Source organism: Schistocerca serialis, chromosome 5 (genome assembly GCF_023864345.2).
Source record: "Schistocerca serialis cubense isolate TAMUIC-IGC-003099 chromosome 5, iqSchSeri2.2, whole genome shotgun sequence".
Classification (NCBI taxonomy): domain Eukaryota; kingdom Metazoa; phylum Arthropoda; class Insecta; order Orthoptera; family Acrididae; genus Schistocerca; species Schistocerca serialis.
This window is the reverse complement of record NC_064642.1, coordinates 472,262,965-472,287,665: the sequence shown is the minus strand read 5'-3', so window position 1 is coordinate 472,287,665 and position 24,701 is coordinate 472,262,965. Positions and strand designations below refer to the sequence as shown.

Here is a 24,701-nt window from a genome sequence, read left to right as displayed (position 1 = left end):
TATTGGCTCTTCCGGCATTTTACATTGAGGCGACTGGGCGATGGTTTCGACTTCATAACCGTACACCCATGTTTCGTCACCTGTTATAACCTTCTATAGAAGTTCTGGATCGTTGTCAACTTCATTCAGCAATTCCTGGGCGATATCTACGCGACGTCGTTTTTGGTCGAAATTCAACAATTTTTGAACAAATTTTGCTACTACACGTCTCATGCCGAAACATCCGAAAAACTTGCTTGGCACGAGCCAAAGGGTATGTCGACATCATCAGCAACATCTCTGATAGTAATCCGGCGATTTTACAGAACAATTTTCTTTAATTCTTCCGCATTGTCGTCATTAATTCATATTCTAGGGCGTCCAGGGCGGTCGTCGTCTTCAACGTCTTCTCAACCCTCCTAGAAAAGTTTATACAATTCGTAAACTCATAGTAGGTTCGCCAAAGGCCAGAGTCAACATTTCGAATGCGGTGCCGCACTTTATTCCATTTTTCAAGCAAAATTTAATGTAAATTCTTTGATCCATCGTTTTTGCAAAAGTTCACCGAGCACTCGAAAACACGTATAATCTTTTCGACTGCCAACAGTAAACTAAATACTCAAAGCAGTTGAATACGCAAACATAGATCAGGTATATGTGTACCAATATGAAGGAAAAAAATTGAAAATCTGGTGTATAAAACTCGCAAAATTAAACAAATAATCCGTTCATTTTTGATCACGCCCCGTATATACACCTCATGCCAACTCGATCTGCGCAAGCTCTGGGGTCGGTTTGGTGTGAGGCCCGGGGTGGTCCATCGCTACCGCTATGGTGTCATATGCCAGTGCGACAAAAAATCTAGAGTATTGCTCCACCGTTAGAAGTCATCGACTAGTCATGACAGGGCAAATCAAAGTGATTTGGAGACGAATCCATTAAATTTCGGGCATGCAGCCGCGCAAATAATTATTTGCGCGGCTGCATGCCCGAAATTTAATGGATTATTCATTACGCCGCGAGAAGTTGAAAATGCACATAATTTAGAGACGCTTTGCTAGGATCATAACATGCAATAGAGATGCTTGGAGAACTTTTAAGGGGACAAAGTTGTTTTCGTAGACCTCTTGCGTACGTTTAGAGAGTGTGAATTCGTGGAAGACTGTCATTTTTGCATTGCTTCCCACGCTGACGGAATAGGGTAGAAAATCGCTAATATTGTTACGAAGTAACAGCCGTCATACACTTACGGTCCCTAGTGCATTATGTATAGATTTCGATGTAGATGTTATTCTGCTGGTTATAAACAACTTCGCTAGCAAAGCACGATGTCTGTGTTTTTACTTGTCGCGGACTGCTACTTAGGACTTGAATTCCAGTTACGGCGTTCCGAACGCATTGCTTTTTAAGTGTGCGTTCGCTATAACGTTGCCATGCCGATTTGTGGATCATATTACCGCAGTCGTGCTTCCAATGAGCAAGGCTGAGAAAGACTCACCCGAAATGTACCGGGGGTAAATGCTGACGGGCTCTGTGAATAGTCAAGCTTCCGGTCTGGTGCGTCGTATGCAGGTAGCGGCAAAGGGAAACCCGCCATCGCCCAGTTCTGCTAAAAATGTTTCTCACATTCCTAAGAAATGCTCGCTACGCTTGATTTGTCATTACTCTTTGCTTTTTCAAGTGATCGTCAGAATTCAGATCCTTTGGCGCTGTTGGCTATTCATTGAAGGTCTCTGAGTATGTCATCTAGTTTCCTTCATAGCGCTCAGGTACAACAACGTACGTAGGATCACAGCAAAAGACCATTTACGAATGCGAACGCCGCAAACGAATTTTCTGCTGTGGGTCGGACTGATGAATTAGAAGAAGAATAAATGATCACTGAAACTCTGTAAGATTTAAATGGACTGAACATACATGAAGAAGATATTCATAAGAGAAACAATATAAAATAAAGATTTCCCATATTTTCAATGTAGAAGAATATTCAGCGAGGAACAGGTAAAATTACGGAGTGAGATACTGAAAAGATACGAGTAAGAAAGAAAGGAATAACATCCTCGGGTGTCCTCACGCAGATGAGTGGACACCATTCCCTTTACACGCACTTAGGAGGGCTCCACAGCCAATGCCAATTTCATTAAAATCCTTTCGGGTGTACTGTCGTGTCATAACACAAAATACTTAAAATACTGCAATAAGGAATTAACTGTACTCAGCGCATAAATCGTTTTTGGTAGTGACAAGTATTTCTATATATTGCGATTTTACTGATGTCACAAGAGCACCAACGTCATTATTTTTAATTATTAAAATTAAAGTTGTCAGGCAATCCGCGTCGAAATTACGAAGGAAACAATACTTATTACATAAGCGGGGAGGGCTTTTGGTTAAGCAGGATTCCCACTCAATTACAGTTTCCAGATAAAAGAAGACAATAAAAAATAAAAATAAAAAATAAATAAGGATAATTTTGAGGGATATTTCAGTTAGGAATAGGCAGTATAATTTTAAAAAAATATAGAGTGAATCGGAGGGGAGATGCCGATAGGGGCGAGATGCCGAAAGCTGCCATTTACTACAGCTGGTGACATGTTGACACCATCATGTAGGACAGTTGCTGACTGTAATGTGACGAGAAGGCAGTTACATATGTCGCTGTATTTATTGTTTCTCCGCTTTTCAACAAACAAAGACAAGGTAAGAGCTAAAGCGCACTGTTCTTCATGGTGCACAGATATTTTCAAGTACTTAAGAGCGTGTGAATAAAGTGGAAGAGGCAAATGTTAGACATGTAGAACATTATGGCTACTTTGTAGTGTGCGATGCCATCCACAATTTCCTTGCGGAGGGCATATTGCGCTAGTCACGGAACGTGGCTTCTCACCCTGATCCTCGGGAAAGACGCCGCTGTTTTGTTGGTGTAAGATAATGAATTTTATTCCTCAGTTATACAGATGTTGTTTCCATAGGAAATGCTTCGAACGTACGTAAGAACTTCAAACAGGGGCCAGCGGTCTGAAGAATCCCTACAAATGGCTTTGGAGCACGTAAGGACTGGCGGGATGAATTGTTTTACAGCTTCTCTACATTATGACGTCCCTTACAGAATTCTGGAACGACGTCTGGTGAAGAACGATGAAAAGAAGCATGCTATGGGCCCACAAGTAAGTTGTATTATAATAATTATAATGTTTTCCTTGATTAGGGGGCAAAATTGGTACATCTTTTAACCGTAATATTTTATTAAATTAAAAATTAATGGTTCAAAGGCAAGTTGTTCGACGTTAACTATGGTGCTCGACCTGCACATTTCCAATTTCTGCAAATATTTCTTAGTGTCGAACAAATATCACGTTGAAGAGAACGAGGAGCTATTGGTCACTACATAAAGAAGCTGCAGATGTGTGGGTTTCCACCAAATGAATAAACTCCGAGGCGGCTGGTATTACAGTTTGCGGAAAGAAATGGAATTGGTCATAGATTTTTTAACGAAAATCAAATGGCCCGTTGGGATTGGTTACAGTCCTTTCTGAAACTTGCCCACATGTGAAAGTCGTAAGGTTTCTCTATTGACAGGGCTTATGGCAATGAACAGTGAAGCAATTGCAGCTTTTTTTCTTTAGTTGGAGTGGTTGGTTGAGTTGTTTGGAGGAAGAGACCAAACAGCGAGGTCATCGGTCTCATCGGATTAGGGAAGGATTGGGAAGGAAGTCGGCATGCCCTTTCAAAGGAACCATCCCGGCATTTGCCTGGAGCGATCTAGGGAAATCACGGAAAATCTAAATCAGGATGGCTGGACGCAGGATTGAACCGTCGTCCTCCCGAATGCGAGTTTCTTTAGTTCTGGATGTACTTACTAAATACGCCTGGGCACCTATAAAATTTATACGCCTGGCACCTGAATCCTAGGCCAGACAAAGTCATAGCAGATAGATATTTTCCATATTGTGTCAAGTAACTTCTGGAGAAAAAGGAGGAGTCACATCAGTCATCACCTGTTCATTCCAACTGCGTGCATTTTTAAAGGTAAAAGAAAGAAGCCTGAATGGAAGGATGGACTTCCGAACTGCTCAGTTGTATTTACGAATGAGAAATCAGGTATGTCAACTGTAAGATACTCAGAGATGGATGGAAGACCACTTTTGACCCAGGAAACAACAAGGAAAAGTGGTTCTGGTTTTCGATTGCCATACCTCAACGCTTCTATCCTGATGTACTACAGCTTGCTAGGATATTGGTGTGATTTTGATTCGTTTATCTCCTCATTCAACGTGTTATTTTCAGCCTCTCGATAGATGTTTTTTTCAGATCAGTGAAACACGCTTTTTACAGGGCAATGCGCAGCTGGATAATGTCTAATTCCACATGTAAACTCTCAAGAGCACAGTCCCGCTCTTCCTCATTGAAGCGTGGCAGAAAGCTGCAGTTCCATTCAATGCTCAGTCTCGGTTTGAAGCTTGTGACTTGTATCCTTTCAACACACGAAGGATTCCAGAGGAGGCATTTCAAATTTCTTACACGGTTGCAACTGTTGCGGCTGGCAGTAATGATGGAAGTAAGCTCGACAGCAGAGGGTGTGCTCGAGCTCTTCCCCCCTTAGTCAGATAGCAGCACACTTGAAGTAGAGATTGAGAATGACCCGATGTCAGGAACATTCTTTGAAGACGTTACTGGTTCAAATGGCTCTTAACATCTATGGTCATCAATCCCCTAGAACTTAGAACTACTTAAACCTAACTAACCTAAGGACATCACACAACACCCAGTCATCACGAGGCAGAGAAAATTCCTGACCCCGCCGGGAATCGAACCCGGGAACCCGGGCGCGGAAGGCATTATTCTTGTGCCTATCTTGGATCCGTTATCATCCAAGCGCAGAAAGAAAATAGCGAAAGTTCTCACAGGACACAGTCGAATTAAAGTGGCAGTAGCGAGTTCACAGCGAATTACGTGTCTAAAACCAAGAAATCCACTGCAGGACAGTCTAAGATTAAGCGAACCAGGTGGGTCACAAAATGACAGTGATCATTGTGCTTGACAGTGATTATTGTGCTCAGTGTGCCACGAAAAATGGATCATAGGTAGACTGGATTTTTTTCTCTTGTGTGCAAAAACTGGTTGCATGGAACCTTTACAGAAAAAGAAAACGTGTGCAATAATTGTGTTTCAAGTAGAAGAAATCTCGTTATTTGTCGTCTTTGTAATCTGTTAGACTTTCTTCCCGAATTATGAATTTAGCTACACTGCACCATAAATTCACAAAACTAGCGCTGGAGTCTGGTTCCGATATAATTACACTATTCTTAAAAAAACTGAAATCGCATATAACCGGTAACGGTAGCATAATACCAACTGACGTGTACGCACAGAAGGCTCCTCAGCGAACACTAATTTAGTGTCGAATCTAAACTCCCAATTCTAACTAACTTTTTGATTCTTCAAACCTTAAGATCTTCCTCTAATCTACTCTACAATTCTTTTATACGACGTATTGTTTTGTACCCTGTAGGCCACGTGATTAGCCGGCCGGAGTGGCCGTGCGGTTCTAGGCGATACAGTCTGGAGCAGAGCGACCGCTACGGTCGCAGGTTCGAATCCTGCCTCGGGCATGGATGCGTGTGATGTCCTTAGGTTAGTTAGGTTTAATTAGTTCTAAGTTCTAAGCGACTGATGACCTCAGAAGTTAAGTCGCATAGTGCTCAGTGCCATTTGAACCACGTGATTACCGAGTACAAGCCAAACCTACTTTAGGTATGCGCAGAATTGTGTCTTAAGTACTGCAGTTGAATATGTGAATGGATGATGTGAAATAGTGGTTAAAATGTTGGACCCACATTCAGGAGAGGAAGTCAGATGCTTGGCCATTGTATTTGCAATTTTGCCACGGATTCAGTTAAGGCTAGGATGTAATCAAGTTAAAGAATACAGGGGAGCCTTTGATACCAGTGGATATCGATAACTTCATTTATAAATCGATTCCTACGTAAGCAGTATCCTTCGTTAACTACTGCTTACATCTGATATGTTAATTTTAGAGTTATTTACAATGACGTTTTCACTACATTTTATAATATTTACGCAAAAACTAGTGTTAAGTAAATATGAATACTTTTGTCACCAGAGACAGGGTGAGTCAGGGGGAAAGATACATGCTACATGCTTTGAAGGGTGATAGTATTAGTGACTCTGAACAAAACCCTCTTACGGACATATGTCCTATTCTGAATGCTTTCCGAGGCAGAACACATTTAATGCACATCTGTATATTTTCTGTATTATTCAAGCATTGATATTGTTTACAACGTCTCCCAGTAGCGTAGAATAAATTGAGACGAACAGTTTGATACAAGAAACTACTTCAAACTGGCCTAAAAATATACCTAAGCTACAGCGCATGTGGATCGCGCGAGATTTTCAATATAGTGCGCGCACTCATCGCACAAACTATTAATTCTAGAGAAAAAACGGTTAAGACTTTTTTTGTAGGAAGTTTGATGCAGTTTAATTTTGTTTTGCGACATGTTTTCGCTGGAGGATGCAGTTTTCGAGATATTCAAGAAAAACGTACAAACGCGACATTAAACGTGTTTATGTCGCAAACCAGTCGTAATAGAGCACATGTCCATATCAGAATCACTAATACTATCACCTCTCAAAACATGTACCTTTCCTCCTGACTCAAAAATGGTTCAAATGGCTCTGAGCACTATGGGACTGAACTGCTGTGGTCATCAGTCCCCTAGAACTTAGAACTACTTAAACCTAACTAACCTAAGGACATGACATACACCCATGCCCGAGGCAGGATTCGAACCTGCGACCGTAGCAACAGCGCGGCTCCGGACTGGAGCGCCTAGAACCGCACGGCCACCGCGGCCGGCTCCTCCTGACTCAACCTGCATGTACATGCTTAGACTCTTTGCTTACAATTGTAGTATCTCTGTTCTTCCACCTCGTGTTTGGAGGGAAGAGAGGTTAGTTGTGGGAACCATGAGGAGTTTGATGTAGTAGAAAGGCATGTTTGTGCAGTCACAGGAATTGTGTTTCTGCTAAAGTTGTTTAATTACTGTGAAAAAGTTTGCTTGTTGGCTATGGAAATACAGAAAACTAAACTTATTGGAACTCTTTGGATTTACCAGTAGGAGTTACTGTCATAATCCAAATTAAAGTTTCTGGGTAATTATTCGTACATAAAAAACTGGAGACAACAGTTGTAACCTGAAGTAGACAACGAAGCTAACAACAAACCAGCTAAGTAACCGAGTTATAAATTATCAGTTTTACGAAACTGACAGATATGTGGAAGAACTGATACATCATTGGAAATATAGTTCTTAATGAAAGAGCACGTCACAGGGCCGATACCACGATGGCTCACTGAGTAGGCCATTATCGATTCATTCCTTTACTCGTGTGTAGTTAAGTCTCCAGTTTCCTCGATATCGACGGGGAGTTAAAATAACAACCCTCTTTCTTGAGTATGGAATGAAAGGAAACAAGGCAGCACACGGTGACGATTCGTGTACCCTATTCTTCTGGAAACTCGCGGTCTGAGAGCCGAAGTCAAAGTCCCCCACTGGAGGGACCAATCACCAAAAATTATATCGATTAACCCCCTCAAAGACTATGGGATTTAAATCAGGGAACCGATCGATTCCCGTCGGCCAAATTTCGGCTGCATCGCTAGGATTCGATGAGCCTAATGGGTAAAGTGCGAACAATGTCATCGCTGGAATTATTTTGTTGAGAGCCCTTCTAATGCCTACTCAAGAGCAGCAGCAAATGGTGGGGGCATTAGGTACAAATGCATCCGTGCCAATCAAGACTGAGGACATGTTTTCCCCTTAAGCCTCGGTTCTTACAAGCCCAGTAATCTTCCAAAAGGTTCGCCGGATAACGTCAGGACAGAGACATTTCTATCCTTCCGCCTCACGCCTGCGTTCGCATCTTCATCCTTTATTTGTTAACAGACACAAGAAATGAAATTCCACTCCGATGAGACGGGGCAAAACTGACGGGTCCAAAGGGCTGAGAGCGGCTTGTCCGAGAGGGGCACAATGCGTGTTAACGAGGCGGGCGCTGAATGTGAATGCGCGCTGATCAGCCGCTGGCTCGGCCAGGCGTCACGTCTTCATCGCGCCGGTACACCACGGGCGCACACGACGCCAGCAGTGAAGTCCACAACTTCACTTAGGGCGGGTGCAGGCAGAAACGCTGCAGCAAGTCTACCCGGAACACGCCCAGTGCACTTACAAGGCGGAAGGAAGATCAGGGTTTAGCGTCCCGTCGGTCGACGACATGGTTATTAGAGATGTCGTACAAGCCCGGATTGGGAAAGCAAACCGGCAGTCTCCTTTTTTACAGTTTGAGTGGCCATGTAGAGACTTAAATCGATGACCTTCCGAATGAGAGTCCAGTGTCTTAACCACTGCGCCGCTTTGATAACTGCTTAGAACGCCGGGAATGTCATATTCGTGCGCGGCGAAGTTCGATAAACGCGATACAAAAAGTGTTGATATTATAAACATTATTTACTTTTCAGTGTCCTTCCCGCTAGATCACAGCCTGTACGTAAGTAAACAGTGACGAATCACGGCAAACAACAGCTCATATTGGCAGTGAAGCCCTTTCCTACGCGACGAAGTCCTCTTCTGTACTGCGTTCTCCTAAACCACGTCTTCTCACTGGTGAAAGACGAACTGGGGAAAACCTTGAGATCAGAGTGGACGAGGTGATATTTCGTATCCCACTGCTACAGTTTCGTGCCTGCTACATTGTGTGATCTGCTGCTTCGTTATAATCAAACGTCACTTTCTGGAGCTATAAACTTTGACATTTTCTACTCGTTTCAATATACTGTGGATGTAAAATTTGTTTTATGTAGTAATCTGTCCTTTGACAAGCTTCTGTATCTCCGTACCAGGGTGCGACCTAAGTAATGTGTGCTCTGCATTGTCAAGACAAACTGTAGAATTATATTTCCTGTGTTGAGATGGCTGTATTGGCACGTACCGAAAACCAAAATAACTCTGACGTTTCGAATGTTATTCTTCATCTAGTTGGTATTATAGAGGTTAATAATAACCTGTTTATTCCATCGGTTTTCAGGCTTGCATCAGGGTCATCATTGCTCCCTACTAAGTATTTCGATTGGGGGCCCTCCAAGGCGTGTCGGTAGCTGACTGATTAGAGGAAAGAGTGCCTGTTTATACGCTGAGCCACTCAAGAAGCTGCGAATCCATAATGAATGTGAGTCAGTTGGTTCATATTATAATTCATGACAGATGTTAGGATGCTGGGCAGATTAGGCTCGAACATAAGTTCCAGTGCAAATGAAGATATACAACGAGAAGATCCCACGACGTATCTAGACAGAGGAGGAGATCCTCTTCCTGGCTGATCAGGCAGTCTGCTACAAGGCTTTCCATTGCACCCTTTAGCACAGTCTGCCAAACGTATGGAACTTTGCCCAGCATCTGAAAGCTACCGTAATTTTGAAATTACCATTGGAAATACAATGCTCAAGACCGCAGATTTGTTTGGCTGCAGAAAGCGTGAGTGCGCGCTTCGTTCTACACAACTTTACAACACTGGACTGAATTTTATATACCCCGCCTTTCGTAATAGCAAAGTCACCTTTCAGTCACTATAAGGGCTGTCGTCCTTGCCGGTGGGCACAAGCGAGTCTCTGTATACTTGCCACTTGCAATATTTTTCTCTCGTAACAGTAAAATTCTATTTGTGGCTAGCGCTGCATATGAGCTACATGCATGAGCTTCGAGTCCCAAGGTTTTGGTATCTCAACGAATAAACATGCACGTTTTCATTCTCGGACGCCAGTCACCGACTCTCCTTGACAATGGCTGGAAGATTCTCACCCGAAATATCAGAAGAGAAAGTAATAATGTCCCATATTCACGCCTGAAAAATATGGAAACTGTCTGTCGATAAAATTGCAAGAATGTATGCCATTGTTTCTCTAAGAGGTTAATGGAAGTAATTTCTTGTCCATTCCAAAATACTGCAGACTTAACGGTCACGACAGACGGAACAGACCCAATATACTAATTACACTGTTCCGACGGAAGACAAAAATAGTGCATCAATGTTTTATCTACGATTACGATTAGAAGACACACACTCTTGAAATTTCGATGTATACAAAGGGGGTCGCTTAATGCGAGTTACAAAATGCATAAAAGATCACCCCTCGCTACGAAGACTGGAATCTGAATGTCAGTGTCATGCTCAAAATCAGACGTAGTCGGATGTTGCTGTAGTAGGGACAACTCTTTACAGCTTCTTCAGTATATGAAGATCACAAGTATCAGAGTCGTAAAAATATTCAGTTATTGCACACATCAGCGTAATATCCCAGAGCCAGTTGAGCAATTATTATGCCGGAAAAACCACAAACTTATAGAAATATAATTAAATGTCGGAAAAAAAGGAAAGATCCTTAACGAAGTGCCCAGTAGTGCTACAAAATACCCTCCGCCACGTATCATACGATGGCATGAGGAGTGTGTTTGTGCATGTAGAACAGACTGATTACACTAATAGCGAGCGGTCACTGGAGTCCGGAAAACAGCTAGGTATCTAGAGGCGATAATGAAGCATTTAAGGCAGAATAGTCACATAAATCAAGATGGCGCAGTATGCAGCTTACTAAGGAGAGTCCAATGGGAGTATAATCCAACCAAGAGGGATACCGCTTACAAAACTCTTCTACGATTGATTTGTGAGTATTGCTCGTGACTTAAAAGAGAGAGAGAGAGAGAGAGAGAGAGAGAGAGAAGTTTTACAGGAAGAGGGGGGGGGGAGAAGGAGTGAGTGTGAGAGAAACGAAGAAGGGAGAAGCGAGGGGAGGGTTGGGAAGCAGATAGAGGAGGAGGGGGGGGGGGGAAGGGCAGATACCGCGAGTAAACGCCATAATGGAAGCACGGCTGATCACTGAATATGTAGCTCTTAAAATTCGGAGAGCTTGCGTTTCAAGAAGAGTTAAGCAGCATATTATTTCCGCCCACGTGTATCCTGACTACTGATCGTCACAGTAATATCAGACAAATTCGAAGTTGGGGAGATGCGTAGGAGGCATTTCTTCCCACGCACCATCAGGTAAAGGAATAGGACTGCCAGGGCCGTTTCTATCGTTAAGCAGGACTGTTTTAAAAAGCATACGGAACAGTTACTTAAGAAGTCTTTACATACTTTGACTAAAGTAAGAAAGAGATATTTACTGCTCACTCTAAAAATATTTCAATTAAAACAGGAACTACACTTCACTACGATTATTCAGATGCCCTAGCTCATTCTTCACACGCCTCTCAGTAGTATAGCATAATTTTTAAATTCAAGGAAAAATTAATTCGTAAATAGTTCTAAACCCGTAGTAGTCCATTTTTTGCAATTAAATAAAATAAGTAATTGATGCCAAATTTAGTTGCACAAGTATATTTAGCTGAGTTCTAGAATGTTCAGCACATTCTTCCTATTTCAATTATTTTGGGAAATATCAAAAATTAAGGACAAAAAATAAGAAATCCGGTATATCTGTTGTCCTCAACGAGTTTACGAGCAATTGAGGACAAAGCATGAAAACTGAGGACTGTCCCCGGAAAATAAGGATGTCTGCTCACCTTAGTTTAATGAGTAAAAGGATAACAAGACATTTTCATTTTTCTGCCGTTGAACGGGGTGGTGGTGGTGGAGTGGCCGGGGGATATCGGGAGACTGATGGTAGTAAATAAAAGGGTGCATCATTCTTCAATTCTCGCCTAGAGCGGTCAAACAGCTACCAACGGCCTTGAAGAAGAGGGTGACTTGCTGAGTATACATGTGGTAAAAGAGCATCGTACCTTTTCGTAATATGATGTTACGAGCGTACCGCACTGATAAGAGACGCAGATTTTCTGGCTCATCACCTTATGTGATGTCTTGCATACAGCTATGCGCCACGGTTCTAATCTGAACAAGTTTGATAAACATACGAGGCTGTAATTAGCTTTTAGTTTGTTTCGTAGGTACATGGCTGTAATCCTGATACACTCTGAAATAGCCGCTCCAAAGTAACGTAGCATGCCATCCCCACTTTATGAATGGGGAGAACCATTTTGTTTTGGTTCCTCTAGCGGCGTGCTGCGGTATTTGGGTGGGGATTTTCTTGTGTATCAAGACTGCAGACACGTACCTGTTCAATAATCAAAAAATTATTACGAAACTTTATTTTTCTGAGATGGTAATTAAAACTAACCCTCACATCAACATCAAAATCTGACAGCAACCGCATAAAGTACAGCAGAAAGTACGTTCAACCAGTTTTAACCCTCGCCCCCTTTTTATCCATTCACAGTATGCGGAAAAGTCTGCCTGTTCGCTTCTGATCGTATCCAAATATACTTAGTTCTATCACTGTGGTTTCAAGAATGCAGTAGCTCGTACTTGAACTACTCTGGGCGTGTGCACGTTCTGATATTCTTAAAAATATCATTCCGGTTACGTAGGGCGTCTCCTCAACCACTCGCGAATTATATGCTCTACTGTGAGTCGAATAAACACTTCACAAATAGCGTAACTCTTCTCAGAAATCTGAGCAATGGAGCTGACAGCGTGCCAGATAGACATCTAGTCTGAAAGGAGCTCGGCCACTATACCTTACTATCGATTCTGATGTTTACCGTCTCCCCTGTGTGTACAGTCGTATCCTGTCAAGCATTAAAGGCACTACCTCTCATATTTTGTGTTTGTGATCTCCGGGGGCTTACTGACGAATCATGAGATTTACGTGAAACCATCTTTGGTTCAATTTTTTCTGTAAATGGAAATCCATTGCGTACTTTTCAGTCTGTACCGTAAGCAAAACACTGAAGCTGGTATCAGCTGCCAGCCGAAAACGGCATGAAAAGGCAGTTTTGCCTAGTTCTTGGCTGAACCATATCTTCCACATTTCATTCTCTTTCAGGACGACGTACGCCATTCTGAGAACCGTGGCTTTCTTTAAATTCTTCGGTTGTTCAGATTCATTTGCTTTGGTAAAACCAAACCCATGTTTAAAATCAAATTTGCTGAGATATGACAAAAACTTCAACAATTATGGAAGAACGTAGCAGAGCAAGCTCGTCAGTAGATCTGAAAATCAATTTTAATAAGACTAAAGTAACTATGACCAGAAAGAAAATTGTACAAATTAACAATGACGCTACAGAGTTGTAATATGAGCTTTTGTGACTAGCACCGTTGATCATAAAGACGACTGAATAGATCGAAAATGAAATAAACAAAAAGACATAAAATGTCCGGGAGGTGCTTTGGTATCGTGGAGTGCGTTTGGCAAACCAAATACAGTATTCATAATGGCGCTTCCTATGTGCCTGAAACAGAGAGTTTACTACCAGTTCTGATTTATAGTAGCAAGAGGTGGACAGTAAACGCGAAAACCATTTAAAAACTGAGAATTTTGGAAATTACTAGGAGATACAAGGAGGCCAGAAAATAGATCAGGGAACAGAATGGAGAGGAAGACGTAATTCTGAACGAAAAAAATACATAAATAAGTGGGATGGTGGTGGGTAGTACATGTAGTGAGATGAATGGATGATAGAGGGACCGAAAAAGTTCTTAACTTAAATAAGGAAAGACAGAGAGACTATCCGATGACAGGTTGTAGACGGCATACGAGAACGTACAGTATTAACAAGGATGAGCCCGCATCTCGTGGTCGTGCGGTAGCGTTCTCGCTTCCCACGCCCGGGTTCCCGGGTTCGATTCCCGGCGGGGTCAGGGCTTTTCTCTGCCTCGTGATGGCTGGGTGTTGTGTGCTGTCCTTAGGTTAGTTAGGTTTAAGTAGTTCTAAGTTCTAGGGGACTTATGACCACAGCAGTTGAGTCCCATAGTGCTCAGAGCCATTTGAACCATCAATCAACAAGGATGCGTATAACTGAAGAGTAGTGTAGGGAAAAGTCAGCGTGAAGTGTGCTTCTGGTTGTTCAAGTAATTTGGAGAGTTACTTCTTTTGAACGATATGGAACTGGTTTCACTAGCTCAATTCCGGCTACAATACAATCGCCATTATCATCTTATGCTGCAGACCTATGATGAACGGCGCCCACGTGAAAAACATTCTCATAGCTGGTCAGTGCTGGTGACGCTGTATTCCGTTCTAATTCTCGTATATGACTAACAGCCATCAAATTTTCGATTACCTACATGCTGCCTTGGCGATGAAAATGAGTGACCGCACAGTTCGTTCGGCGGGAGAGGTCGGCTGGCGAAGTTTCCTCAGGCTGCCTTGGCCGCGACAAATGGACAAATGATTTCAATTTCCTGCAAAAGCAACAGCCACGTCAGTGAACATCAGTTCCGTGCCTTCACCTCGCGCCCTCTCAATTTCCGGTTTTGCCCCACAGCTAAGTGCTGTTACTTCCACTAAGTACACACGTCCTCTCTGACTATATTTATGGTTTGCTGCCTTCTACATCTTCCTGCATTTACCTTGTTTTTATTCCCCCCGTCGGAGGTTCGAATCCTCCCTCGTGCGTGCGTGTGTGTGTGTGTGTGTGTGTGTGTGTGTGTGTGTGTGTGTGTTGTTCTTAGCGTAGCTTAGTTTAAGTTAGATTGAGTACTGCGTAAGTTTAGGGAGCGATGACCTCAGCAGTTTGGTCCCATAAGACCTTGCCACAAATTTCCATTCCCTTGTTTTTATTGCAAGGCCTGCAACTGATATAAAACTTTCCTAACTGCGGGTTTCGCGCCAGTTTCTGTAAACTGACCATCATCACACGTGAATGTCACCATCAAGTAAGAAGAGAAAAACCATGTACCCACTTGTATGATCACTCAAACTGTACAGTCGTTTCCGAATTCTGAATGAGTGTAGTGTTTCTCGTTTAACTTCCCATCTTGCAGGACAAAGGTACAAGCGTTGTGGACTACATTTTTTAATACAGTATCCCATGAAAAAGTCAAACCAGCTGAACAATACCAACAAAGGATTTTAAACGAGTGTAATCGTTTTGGATTTAAACTAGCAAATCCTATCGACTTATCCTTACTTACGAGAGTTATTTGGAAAGTAAAGATACAAATTATACATGTATCTTTGATATCTTATATTTCTGTGTAATTTTGATGTATTTTAATACATTTTTAGTTACGTAATTCCAACACTGTGCTGGTATCAGGATCAGCAACTCAATATATCTGTAATTTATTAATTAAGATATCCGTCAGCGTCGCAAATAACATTTTATTAGTGTCTAGTTTCAAACATTTAGGTTCGTTCTCAAGTCATTATCTACATTATAACGTACAACGTTATCAACAAAACACGAAATTACAACATTTTCAAACACTTCGTGGGCCCAGATAACAGCAGTGCAATAAATGTATTATAAATGCAGGTATGCACAAAATATTCACTGCACTGACGTTATCTGTGCACAGAAAACGTTTTGTTAATAACATACTTTCCAATGCAAGTAATGGTTTGAGAAGAATGAAAATGTGCGAACCTAGTCACTAATCAAAAACTTATCTGCAACTCTGACGGAAACCTTACTCAACAAATTACATACATGTAGTTACGCTTTTCTCTATGAACTTCATCGATGTCCATGTATTTTTATTCCATCGATGTGAAAATGTTTCCGTATTCTACCAAACACTTTATGATAGCTTCTTAAATCTTATCGTCGTCTGAAAAACTTTTCCAGCCAGTCAAGGTTTGAACTTTAGAAACAAGAGAGTAATATGGAGAGGAGATCTGCACTACACGGTTGAGACGAAACAGTTTTTTTTTTACTAAACAGCCTTTACAGATAGCATATTTGTTTGAAAATTATATTTTGTAGCTATATTTGCTATGTTTGGGATATTTTCAAATCCTGAAAACTTATACCATGCAATAGTGTACCACTTCTTAAATCAAACACAAAAATGTGCAGATTCGAAACATAGAATTTAATAAATAACACTAACAATTTTACAACGAATAATAGAAGCCTGACTGCGATGCTACTGCAACGACAAACCATTGGTGGGCATACACAAAACTGGTTTTTGCACAGCGCAAAAACAACATCAACAATATTCTCACATTCAAATTTTTATATCAGCTGAATACGACTGGACTAAATCGATGCGCTGGCATATTTTGTATATTCCCACTTCTTAATGTCTTACAGCGTAACATTCCGAGAACACCCAGCTACAAGACTGAATCTTTACCGTATAAAAATGAATACTACGTGTAATCGTGCAATGTTCATCCTGTAAGGTGGAAGGTACCTTTTACAACATACTAATTCAACAGCACCTTAACACTCGTTTTTGAAAAACAAACAACCACATAGAATAATTACAATGAATTAATGTCCAAAGATATGTCGAACTGCGAAACAACCACAAAGAATAATTGGAATGAATAGAATCTCTAAAGATATATCGAACCGCGTACCAGTAAAATGTGATCAAGACTGCAGTGCAAGACGTAATAGGAGGCTAATCGACCTCCTCTCATGTGCAACAGGAAAGGTCGCTCTTAGGCCAATCTCAATCACTAAAAAGCCGTCAAATTAAATAGAAACGCAAAAGTAAGTGATAGTATGCAACACTGAGGTCGAAAGGAGCAATATCAGCCGCCCCTAGAAGATGGGTTTGCTATACCCTGACATTACGTCTCATGTGGTACGCTATTACAGATGTAATGTTTCTGTGTGTGTGTGTGTGTGTGTGTGTGTGTGTGTGTGTGTGTGTGTGTGTGTGTGCGTGCGTGTGTGTGTGTGTGTGTGTGTGTCGCAGGTTACAGACCACTCTGTAAGACGACAACATGGGATATCTACAAGGGGAGGACAAAAATATAGAAACACCAAAAAACCACAGCACATTACAGTGCATCATACGGTGTAGGAAAAGCGTTGGCATTCAAAACAGCTTCCAATCGTCTCGAATGGATAAATACGGGTCCGTATGATTCTCAAGGGAATCTTATGTCATTCTCTTTGCAGAAGAGTGACAAGCTGAGGTAGCGATTATAGAGACGGATAGCGATCGCGCACTCTTTTCTCCAAAGTAGGCCACAAAGGCTGAATAATGCTGGGATATGGTGATATCGGTGTCTAGGGGAGATGCGACAATTCATCCTCATGCTTATAAAACCAGTCCTAGACCATGTGAGCTGCGTAAGCAGAGGCCTTGGAACGTAGCATCACCATTGGGGGACACACATTGTACTATGGGATGGACCCGATCAGCCAAAACGGTCACATAATCCTTGGTAGTAAGGCGACCTTGCAGAGCAACCATGGGGCCTATGGAACACCACGACGTGGCTGCCCGAATAATGAATATCCCTGCCATGTTTCGCTCTCCAAACGTACGGCTAGAAGTTGGAAACAGTGCGAAACAGGTTTTACAGTTTCGGCACCATGTTTTCCCGTTAGGCATTTGTATCAATGATGTGTGGTTTTGGAATTCCAGCTCGGACTGCAATTCTCTGCTTATGGAGCACTCCTCGTGTCGTTTTGATGCTGACAAGGTTCGGCCGGCCGGAGTGGCCGAGCGGTACTAGGCGCTACAGTCTGGAACCGCGCGACCGCTACGGTCGCAGGTTCGAATCCTGCCTCGGGCATGGATGTGTGTGATGTCCTTAGGTTGGTTAGGTTTAAGAAGTTCTAAGTACTAGGGGACTGATGACCTCAGAAGTTAAGTCTCATAGTGCTCAGAGCCATTTGAACCAATTTGTACAGAAATCAGATGGCAGTTATAAGAGTCGAGGGGTTGACTAGGTTCGCGATACGACATCCAGCGTTGCAGTGACTTTTGCAGCTGTCGTCCTCTTTATTTGCTGTCCAATCATCTTGAATGACCGTTCGTCACGATCACTCGACATATAATTACGCTCGTGTTGTCACTTAGTTGATGATGATGATGCTGCTTTCCCTGGATGTACACTACTGGCCATTACAATTGCTACACTAAAAAGAAATGCAGATGGTAAACGGGTATTCACTGGACAAATATGTTATACTACAACTGACACGTGATTACACTTTCACGCAATTTGGGTGCATAGATCCTGAGAAATCAGTACCCAGAACAACCACCTCTGGCCGTAATAACGGTCTTGATACGCCTGGGCATTGAGTCAAACAGAGCTTGGGTGGCGTGTACAGGAACAGCTGCCCAAGCAGCTTCAACACGATACCACAGTTCATCAAGAGTAGAGACTGGCGTATTGTGACGAGCCAGTTGCTCGGCCACAATTGACCAGACGTTTTCAATTGGTGCGAGATCTGGAGAATGTGCTGGCCAGCGCAGCAGTCGAATATTTTCTGTATCCGTCAATGCGAACACGAGGTGACCGAGACGTGTAACCAATGGCACCCCATACCATCACGCCAGGTGATACGCCAGTATGGCGATGACGAATACACGCTTCCAATGTGCGTTCACCGCGATGTCGCCAAACACAGATGCGACCATCGTGATGCTGTAAACAGAACCTGGATTCATCCGAAAAAATAACGTTTTGCCATTCGTGCACCCAGATTCGTCGTTGAGTACACCATCGCAGGCGCTCCTGTCTGTGATGCAGCGTCAAGGGTAACCGCAGACATGGTCTCCGAGCTAGTCCCTGCTGCTGCAAACGTCGTCGAACTGTTCGTGCAGATGGTTGTGGTCTTGCAAACGTCCCCATTTCTTGACTCATGGATCGACACGTGGCTGCACAATCCGTTACAGCCATGCGGATAAGATGCCTGTCATCTCGACTGCTAGTGATACGAGGTCGTTGGGATCCAGCACGGCGTTCCGTATTATCCTCCTGAACCCACCGATTCTATATTCTGCTAACAGTCATTGGATCTCGACCAACGCGAGCAGCAATGTCGCGATACGATAAACCGCAATCGCGATAGGCTACAATCCGACCTTTATCAAAGTCGGAAACGTGTTGGTACGCATTTCTCCTCCTTACACGAGGCATCACAACAACGTTTCGCCAGGCAACGCCGGTCAACTGCTGTTTGTGTAAGAGAAATCGGTTGGAAACTTTGAGATGGTTCAAATGGCTTTGAGCACTATGGGACTCAACTGCTGAGGTCATCAGTCCCATAGAACTTAGAACTTCTTAAACCTAACTAACCTAAGGACATCACACACATCCATGCCCGAGGGAGGATTCGAACCTGCGACCGTAGCGGTCGCGCGGTTCCAGGCTGACGCGCCTAGAACCGCTCGGCCACAACGGCCAGCCGGTTGGAAACTTTCCTCATGTCAGTACGTTGTAGGTGTCGCCACCGGCGCCAACGTTGTTTGAATGCTCTGAAAAGCTAATCATTTGCATATCACAGCATCTACTTCCTGTCGGTTAAATTTCGCGTCTGTAGCACGTCATCTTCGTGGTGTAGCGATTTTAATGGCCTGTAGTGTACTATAAATCTTCGATACGGTACCTCTTGAAACACTAAACATTTCTTCTCTCTTCGTTCCGGAAGCAACCACCGTACGAGCACCTATAATTTGCCCACGTTCGAATCCACTTAGCTCCGACGTAAAGCACAGAGATATACACAGGTCACAGTTCTGACCACGACTGACACTTGGAACGTATTGACGGCATTGCAATGGTTCCGTTCGTGGTCGTACACAACAACTCAACTTGAAAGCTTAACTAGCATCTACTTTTACTTCCAAGTTCTATTTTATCGCATTGAGCGAGGGAAAATGACTGTCTCAGCGTCTCCTTACGTCCCCTAACCTACCTTATATTAAGTCTCGTGATCCATATCTGAGATATACGATTAAGTAAGCATAATTGTCGCAGTATTCCATAAGATAGCGGTTCTGTAAATTTACCCAACAGGGTTTTGGGAGAACAAAGTTGTCTTTTTCCAATGATTCCCATTTAGGTGCCCCTAGAATCTGTGTTTTACTTTCGACCTGTTACGATCCTAGCAGCGCGTCGCTAAATCTTTTCTACGTGCGCCGTCGCACCTTCTTGATGACGGCGCCAAATGCTGTAGCACTACTCTAAAGCAATGCATTTTCCAGCTACTTAAATTTTTGATCATTTGTCCGATAAGAGAAAATGTCATACAGATAGCAAACGCTGATTGAGGAAGTAAACTGAAAGCGTTTTTTGTGGATTGCTGCTATTTCAAAAACTCATTTTTATTACCAACTAGTAGCATGTGTAGTGAAAAAAACCACGTTTACTGTAATTGTTAACTTTCAATGTATAGTGTTCAACTATTTACTTTTATAGTGACATTTATGTATAGAATGGTATTTGGTAATGTGGGAATGGTAATAATATGAGTACAGCCACTTCCAGCAAATACATGCCGAATACGTAGCCTAGGTTTAGATCGCTACCGTACAGAACGTACACGGCGAGCCATACTGCAAGCGAGCACAATGTGCTGCACGTGTGCGGGCCGAGGCTTAACTTGTCTCGGCTTTCTTGGATGCTTCTCGGAAGTACATTTCACGTAGCACCGCGGAGCGTTATTTTTCGGCTGGCACATTCTTCACTCCAGCAGTGGCATCAGTGCTGTTTACCCTTCGCTATTTCTTCACGGTACAAATACAAAGGGAGTTCAGAGGTACAGTGGCTGTCTACACAAGAAGAGTCGGTCTAGCTATCTAGCGTCACAAACCTTTAAAAATGAATTGGAATGACAGGAGACAACGATAAGAATTCTCAATATCTATCATGCAGTCGCATAAGTGGGGTGGGTACTGTAAATTTGCTACGAAGTGATGTTACATTACCATGCAGAAAGAATTTAAAGATTTAGTTGACACTGAAAGAGTAAAAAATTACAACTATCGACAGACTGCATTCATTGCTCCGTACATTAAGAAGCACTTTGTGTTAAACTTGCAGGCATGGAGCAAGATGAAATTGGTGGTAAGAATACAGCACTAAATTTTCTTACGTTGTGCCCATTGTTACACTGTCAGCTGCAACAGTTTTCGATGGATTGACTGAAGAGACTATGGAAACCTTATAAACTCGTACAGTTATTACTGAAAAGTACGTTGGTTACGTCAACGGGCATACGTGGACCGATTTTTGTATTTGAAGCCCGCTATTGTTGAATTTGTGAAGGAAAAAGGAGAGCACGAAAGGAAATCAGAACATCCGGGAGGGATTGCACATCTTTCACTTTAACTGGACTTCACTCCACACTGCCCACAGTAAGACGCTGCAAAGTGAGAAACAACTTATTTCTGATTTGCTGGGGATGCATTGAAAAAGAAAATCGTACTGTGGAAGGGACAAATTCTGACAAAAAACATCGTCCATTTCCCTAGCTCACAAGCCTAAAACAACAAAACGCGAGTTTTGAAGAATTCTTTGTGGCCTTGAAAAAATTACAAACACAGTTTTCTAAACCTTTTTAGGACACTGCCAGTTTTACATCCGTTTTCGAGCTGTTTTCGAGATTGTTTACTATTTCAGCTGAAAGTGCTCGTGTGCATGACCAGATGGAACTGACTGATCTCCAGGGCAATTCCCGTTTAAAACACAAATTCTTTTACGTTAAAACTGGCCATGAGGTCTACGTTGTTTTTCTTGGGAAGAGTTTCCACATCTCCATAATGAGGTTGCAAACGTGATAAAATTTTTCGATCCACATGTGTGTGTGAACCTCCACTAGGACCTCGCCGTGAGCGGAGATGCAGGATTCCTGCATCTGCTCTCCTACGTTCATTCCTTGACTATCAATCTATTTATTAATTTAGCATTTGTGTGAAAGGCTTGTATCGATTATGAAACTAAACAAATCACGATTACGTAGCAACCTGAGTGTGAAAATACGCGTAATAGCCTGCATCTGTCCGTACGCCGACAATTTGTACCGGATAAAAATTATGTCTTCCGTGCACCAAAAATAATTAAAAAATATTGAAAATTTGTGTTGAGAAATAAGAAATATTGAACCAAGTTGTATGAAGTGCGAGTGCATTGCCATCACAATGCAGTGTCTTCACCCCCCACCCCCTTCCCCTCCTCACACTCAGTGTGGTGTGGTGATGGTGGAAGTGTGCCGCCAGATCAGTGCAAGGGCAGTGTTCGCGTGCCGAATTTTCGGCTGTCCCTGATGTACGTAATGAGGAACTAACAAATTCTGACCTAAATTTTTAAATGCTCTCTTGTGTTGTGCCTCGTGCACAACAGAAGAGAGCAGAGCACAGAGAGAGAGACGAGATGTGGGTGGTACTGACCTTAGAGCGCGGTTTGGGGTCGCTAGCGGCGATGGCCTTCAGGGTGGCGACGTCATCGTCTGCAGGGCTCTTGCCGGGCTTGTCTGCGGGCTGCAGCTCCTCCAGGGAGAACCCCAGGTCCACGTCCTGCTTCCACAGCACCTCTATCAGGTCCATGTCCTGTAACACCATCAATAGTCTCCGTAAGGCACTGCCAGCTGATGACACATAAGCGCTGCAATAAAAGATCACAAAGACACAGCTCCGTTCTGAACGTATCGGTCCACATTACCGTTCGTTCAGTGTGCACTGAATCTTCAAAGCTACCATTTCAAATACAAAAACTGGCGCTTAGTGTACCTCTGGCTGAAGGGGCATTTCTAGTAAACTGGTGTCTTCATATAAATTTAAACAACAAAATATTTGGCTACACTAGGGTCTACTGTCGAGGAGGTAACGACAGACTATCGAAAAGAAAGTATCAACAAATTCCCAGCATCATCCGAAACACCACGTCACCAATGTAGTTTATTTCTAAATTGACACAAATCAGAGTTTACTCATATATGTTTGAACAACTCAAAGTATTAAATGTATTTAAGTTACAAGCAACCGGAGATTTCCTCAACTATGAAAACCCATGGAACTTTCAGTGTAACGCTCGGTTGCTTGCTTTACACAAACATGTTCATATTACCACACAGTCATCCGTGGAATCTGATTTTAACTCCCTACAATTCTATGGTTTGTAGAATGCTGTATTAGCAGTAATCTTCACTACATTTACAATGAAACAAACGTAAGATTCATTCTCAAATGCAAAAAATTGCTCTTAAGCAGGATGATAAAATATCCTTTAATTGTCGAAAGAGGTGTACTGAAGCCAACGTCGGCTTCTGGGCAGAATATTCCATAACTCCAACTATCATAAACACGATTAAATGACAGTAAAACACAGCAACTAACAATTAAATGACAATAAAACACAGCAACTAACAAACTGTTCATTTAATTGTCAATTGCAAATAGATGTATCAATGGGTGTAGAGCGTTTGTTTATACAATGTTTTTCTAACAGAATAATCGATATCATGGATAAGTTAGCTAGCTTCCTTCAAGAACACCATATTTCTATAGGAAGCTTGTAAATTCCTAATGCATACTTTGATGGATTTTAGCGAGGAGTAGTTACCGATCCTGAACCGATAGGTTTTGTACTGCACACATTATTTTTGATCTGTTGTACTTCACTTCTTGACGAAAACATTTGCTTTGGTGATATAAACAGCAATCAGCTAATGACAACAATACAAAGAGACTGGTTTCATTTATATTATGACTATAAAAACTTGGTGTATGAGTGTATACCAGTACGTATAATCTTACATTATGATGGCACAATGTCCCGCGTACGTAACTTGAGTATGCAGGATATCCCAAAGTCTCGGCGTCAACTACACAGACGATGGGAGATCCTTAAAAAAAATGGTTCAAATGGCTCTGAGCACTATGGGACTTAACATCTGAGGTCATCAGTCCCCTAGAACTTAGAACTACTTAAACCTAACTAACCTAAGGACATCACACATATCCATGCCCGAGGCAGGATCGAGCCTGCGACCGTAGCAACAGCGCGGTTCCGAACTGAAGCGCCTGTCACAGCGGCCGGCTGGGAGATACTAAACTGAGTATTTTGAGATAAGCAATCGTCGGAGAAAAATATTTCGGGCTGGTAACGTATTAAATAAGCCATGGACCTGAGGGACGTTTTTGTAAACAGCTTATATCTGTGCTCAGATGTTGGTAGCGCTACTACGACGAACGACAGGTTCATCTGGGGCGTTTGCGCAGGAGGATTTTTTTTAAATATATGGTTACGTGAGTTCATTGTACGAAACATTGATAGAAACTGTAGAGACAGTAGTTGGTATAATTCTAACTATCAATCGACCTCTGCAGCAGACGACAGGGATATTTGAGACGAATGTCAAAATTTTATTCGCTGTTTTAATCCATGCACTGAGACTGGAGGTCACCGCTTATGTCATTACAAACCAAATCACTCTTAGTCTTACATCTCTGTTAGCAACCAGTTTAGAATCCTCTATAATTTGTCACAAAGCGTAAGGCGGTTTGCAAAGTATAGACGTAGATATGAATAATTTTGGCCGGAACCGTCTAGGACATCCCGTATGATGAATGAGATAATACTGCCCAGCATTGAAGGATACACGAAATGTACGCAAGAGTGCACGCAGGATCAGAGCTACAGGGAACTAGTACCTTGCATTAGTTTTTTTGAGAGTGGGGGGTTTGGAGGAAACGAACTAAGCACAAGTTACTACAAAATAAAGTTCAAAACTATTGAAAACCTGTGTTTATTAATTGCCAAATATACGGATGCTACCACTTTATAATATATACCTATGACATACATTGTACTTAAACTGAGAGATTCTGCACGAGGTTCGAAAATGTTATTTTGCTGTCAGGAAGGTAATATTCAG

At 42.4% G+C, this 24,701-nt stretch overlaps 1 protein-coding gene across 2 annotated transcripts in view; it reads right to left on the bottom strand.

Moving 5' to 3' along the window:
• Positions 1–24,701, bottom strand: part of LOC126481191 (segmentation protein cap'n'collar) — a 384,641-nt gene that overhangs the window by 191,796 nt on the left and 168,144 nt on the right. For both annotated transcript variants that reach the window (XM_050104781.1, XM_050104780.1), the window contains exon 2: positions 22,216–22,374. In XM_050104781.1, coding sequence (XP_049960738.1) covers positions 22,216–22,374 — 159 coding nt within the window. The remainder of the gene's footprint in view (positions 1–22,215; positions 22,375–24,701) is intronic.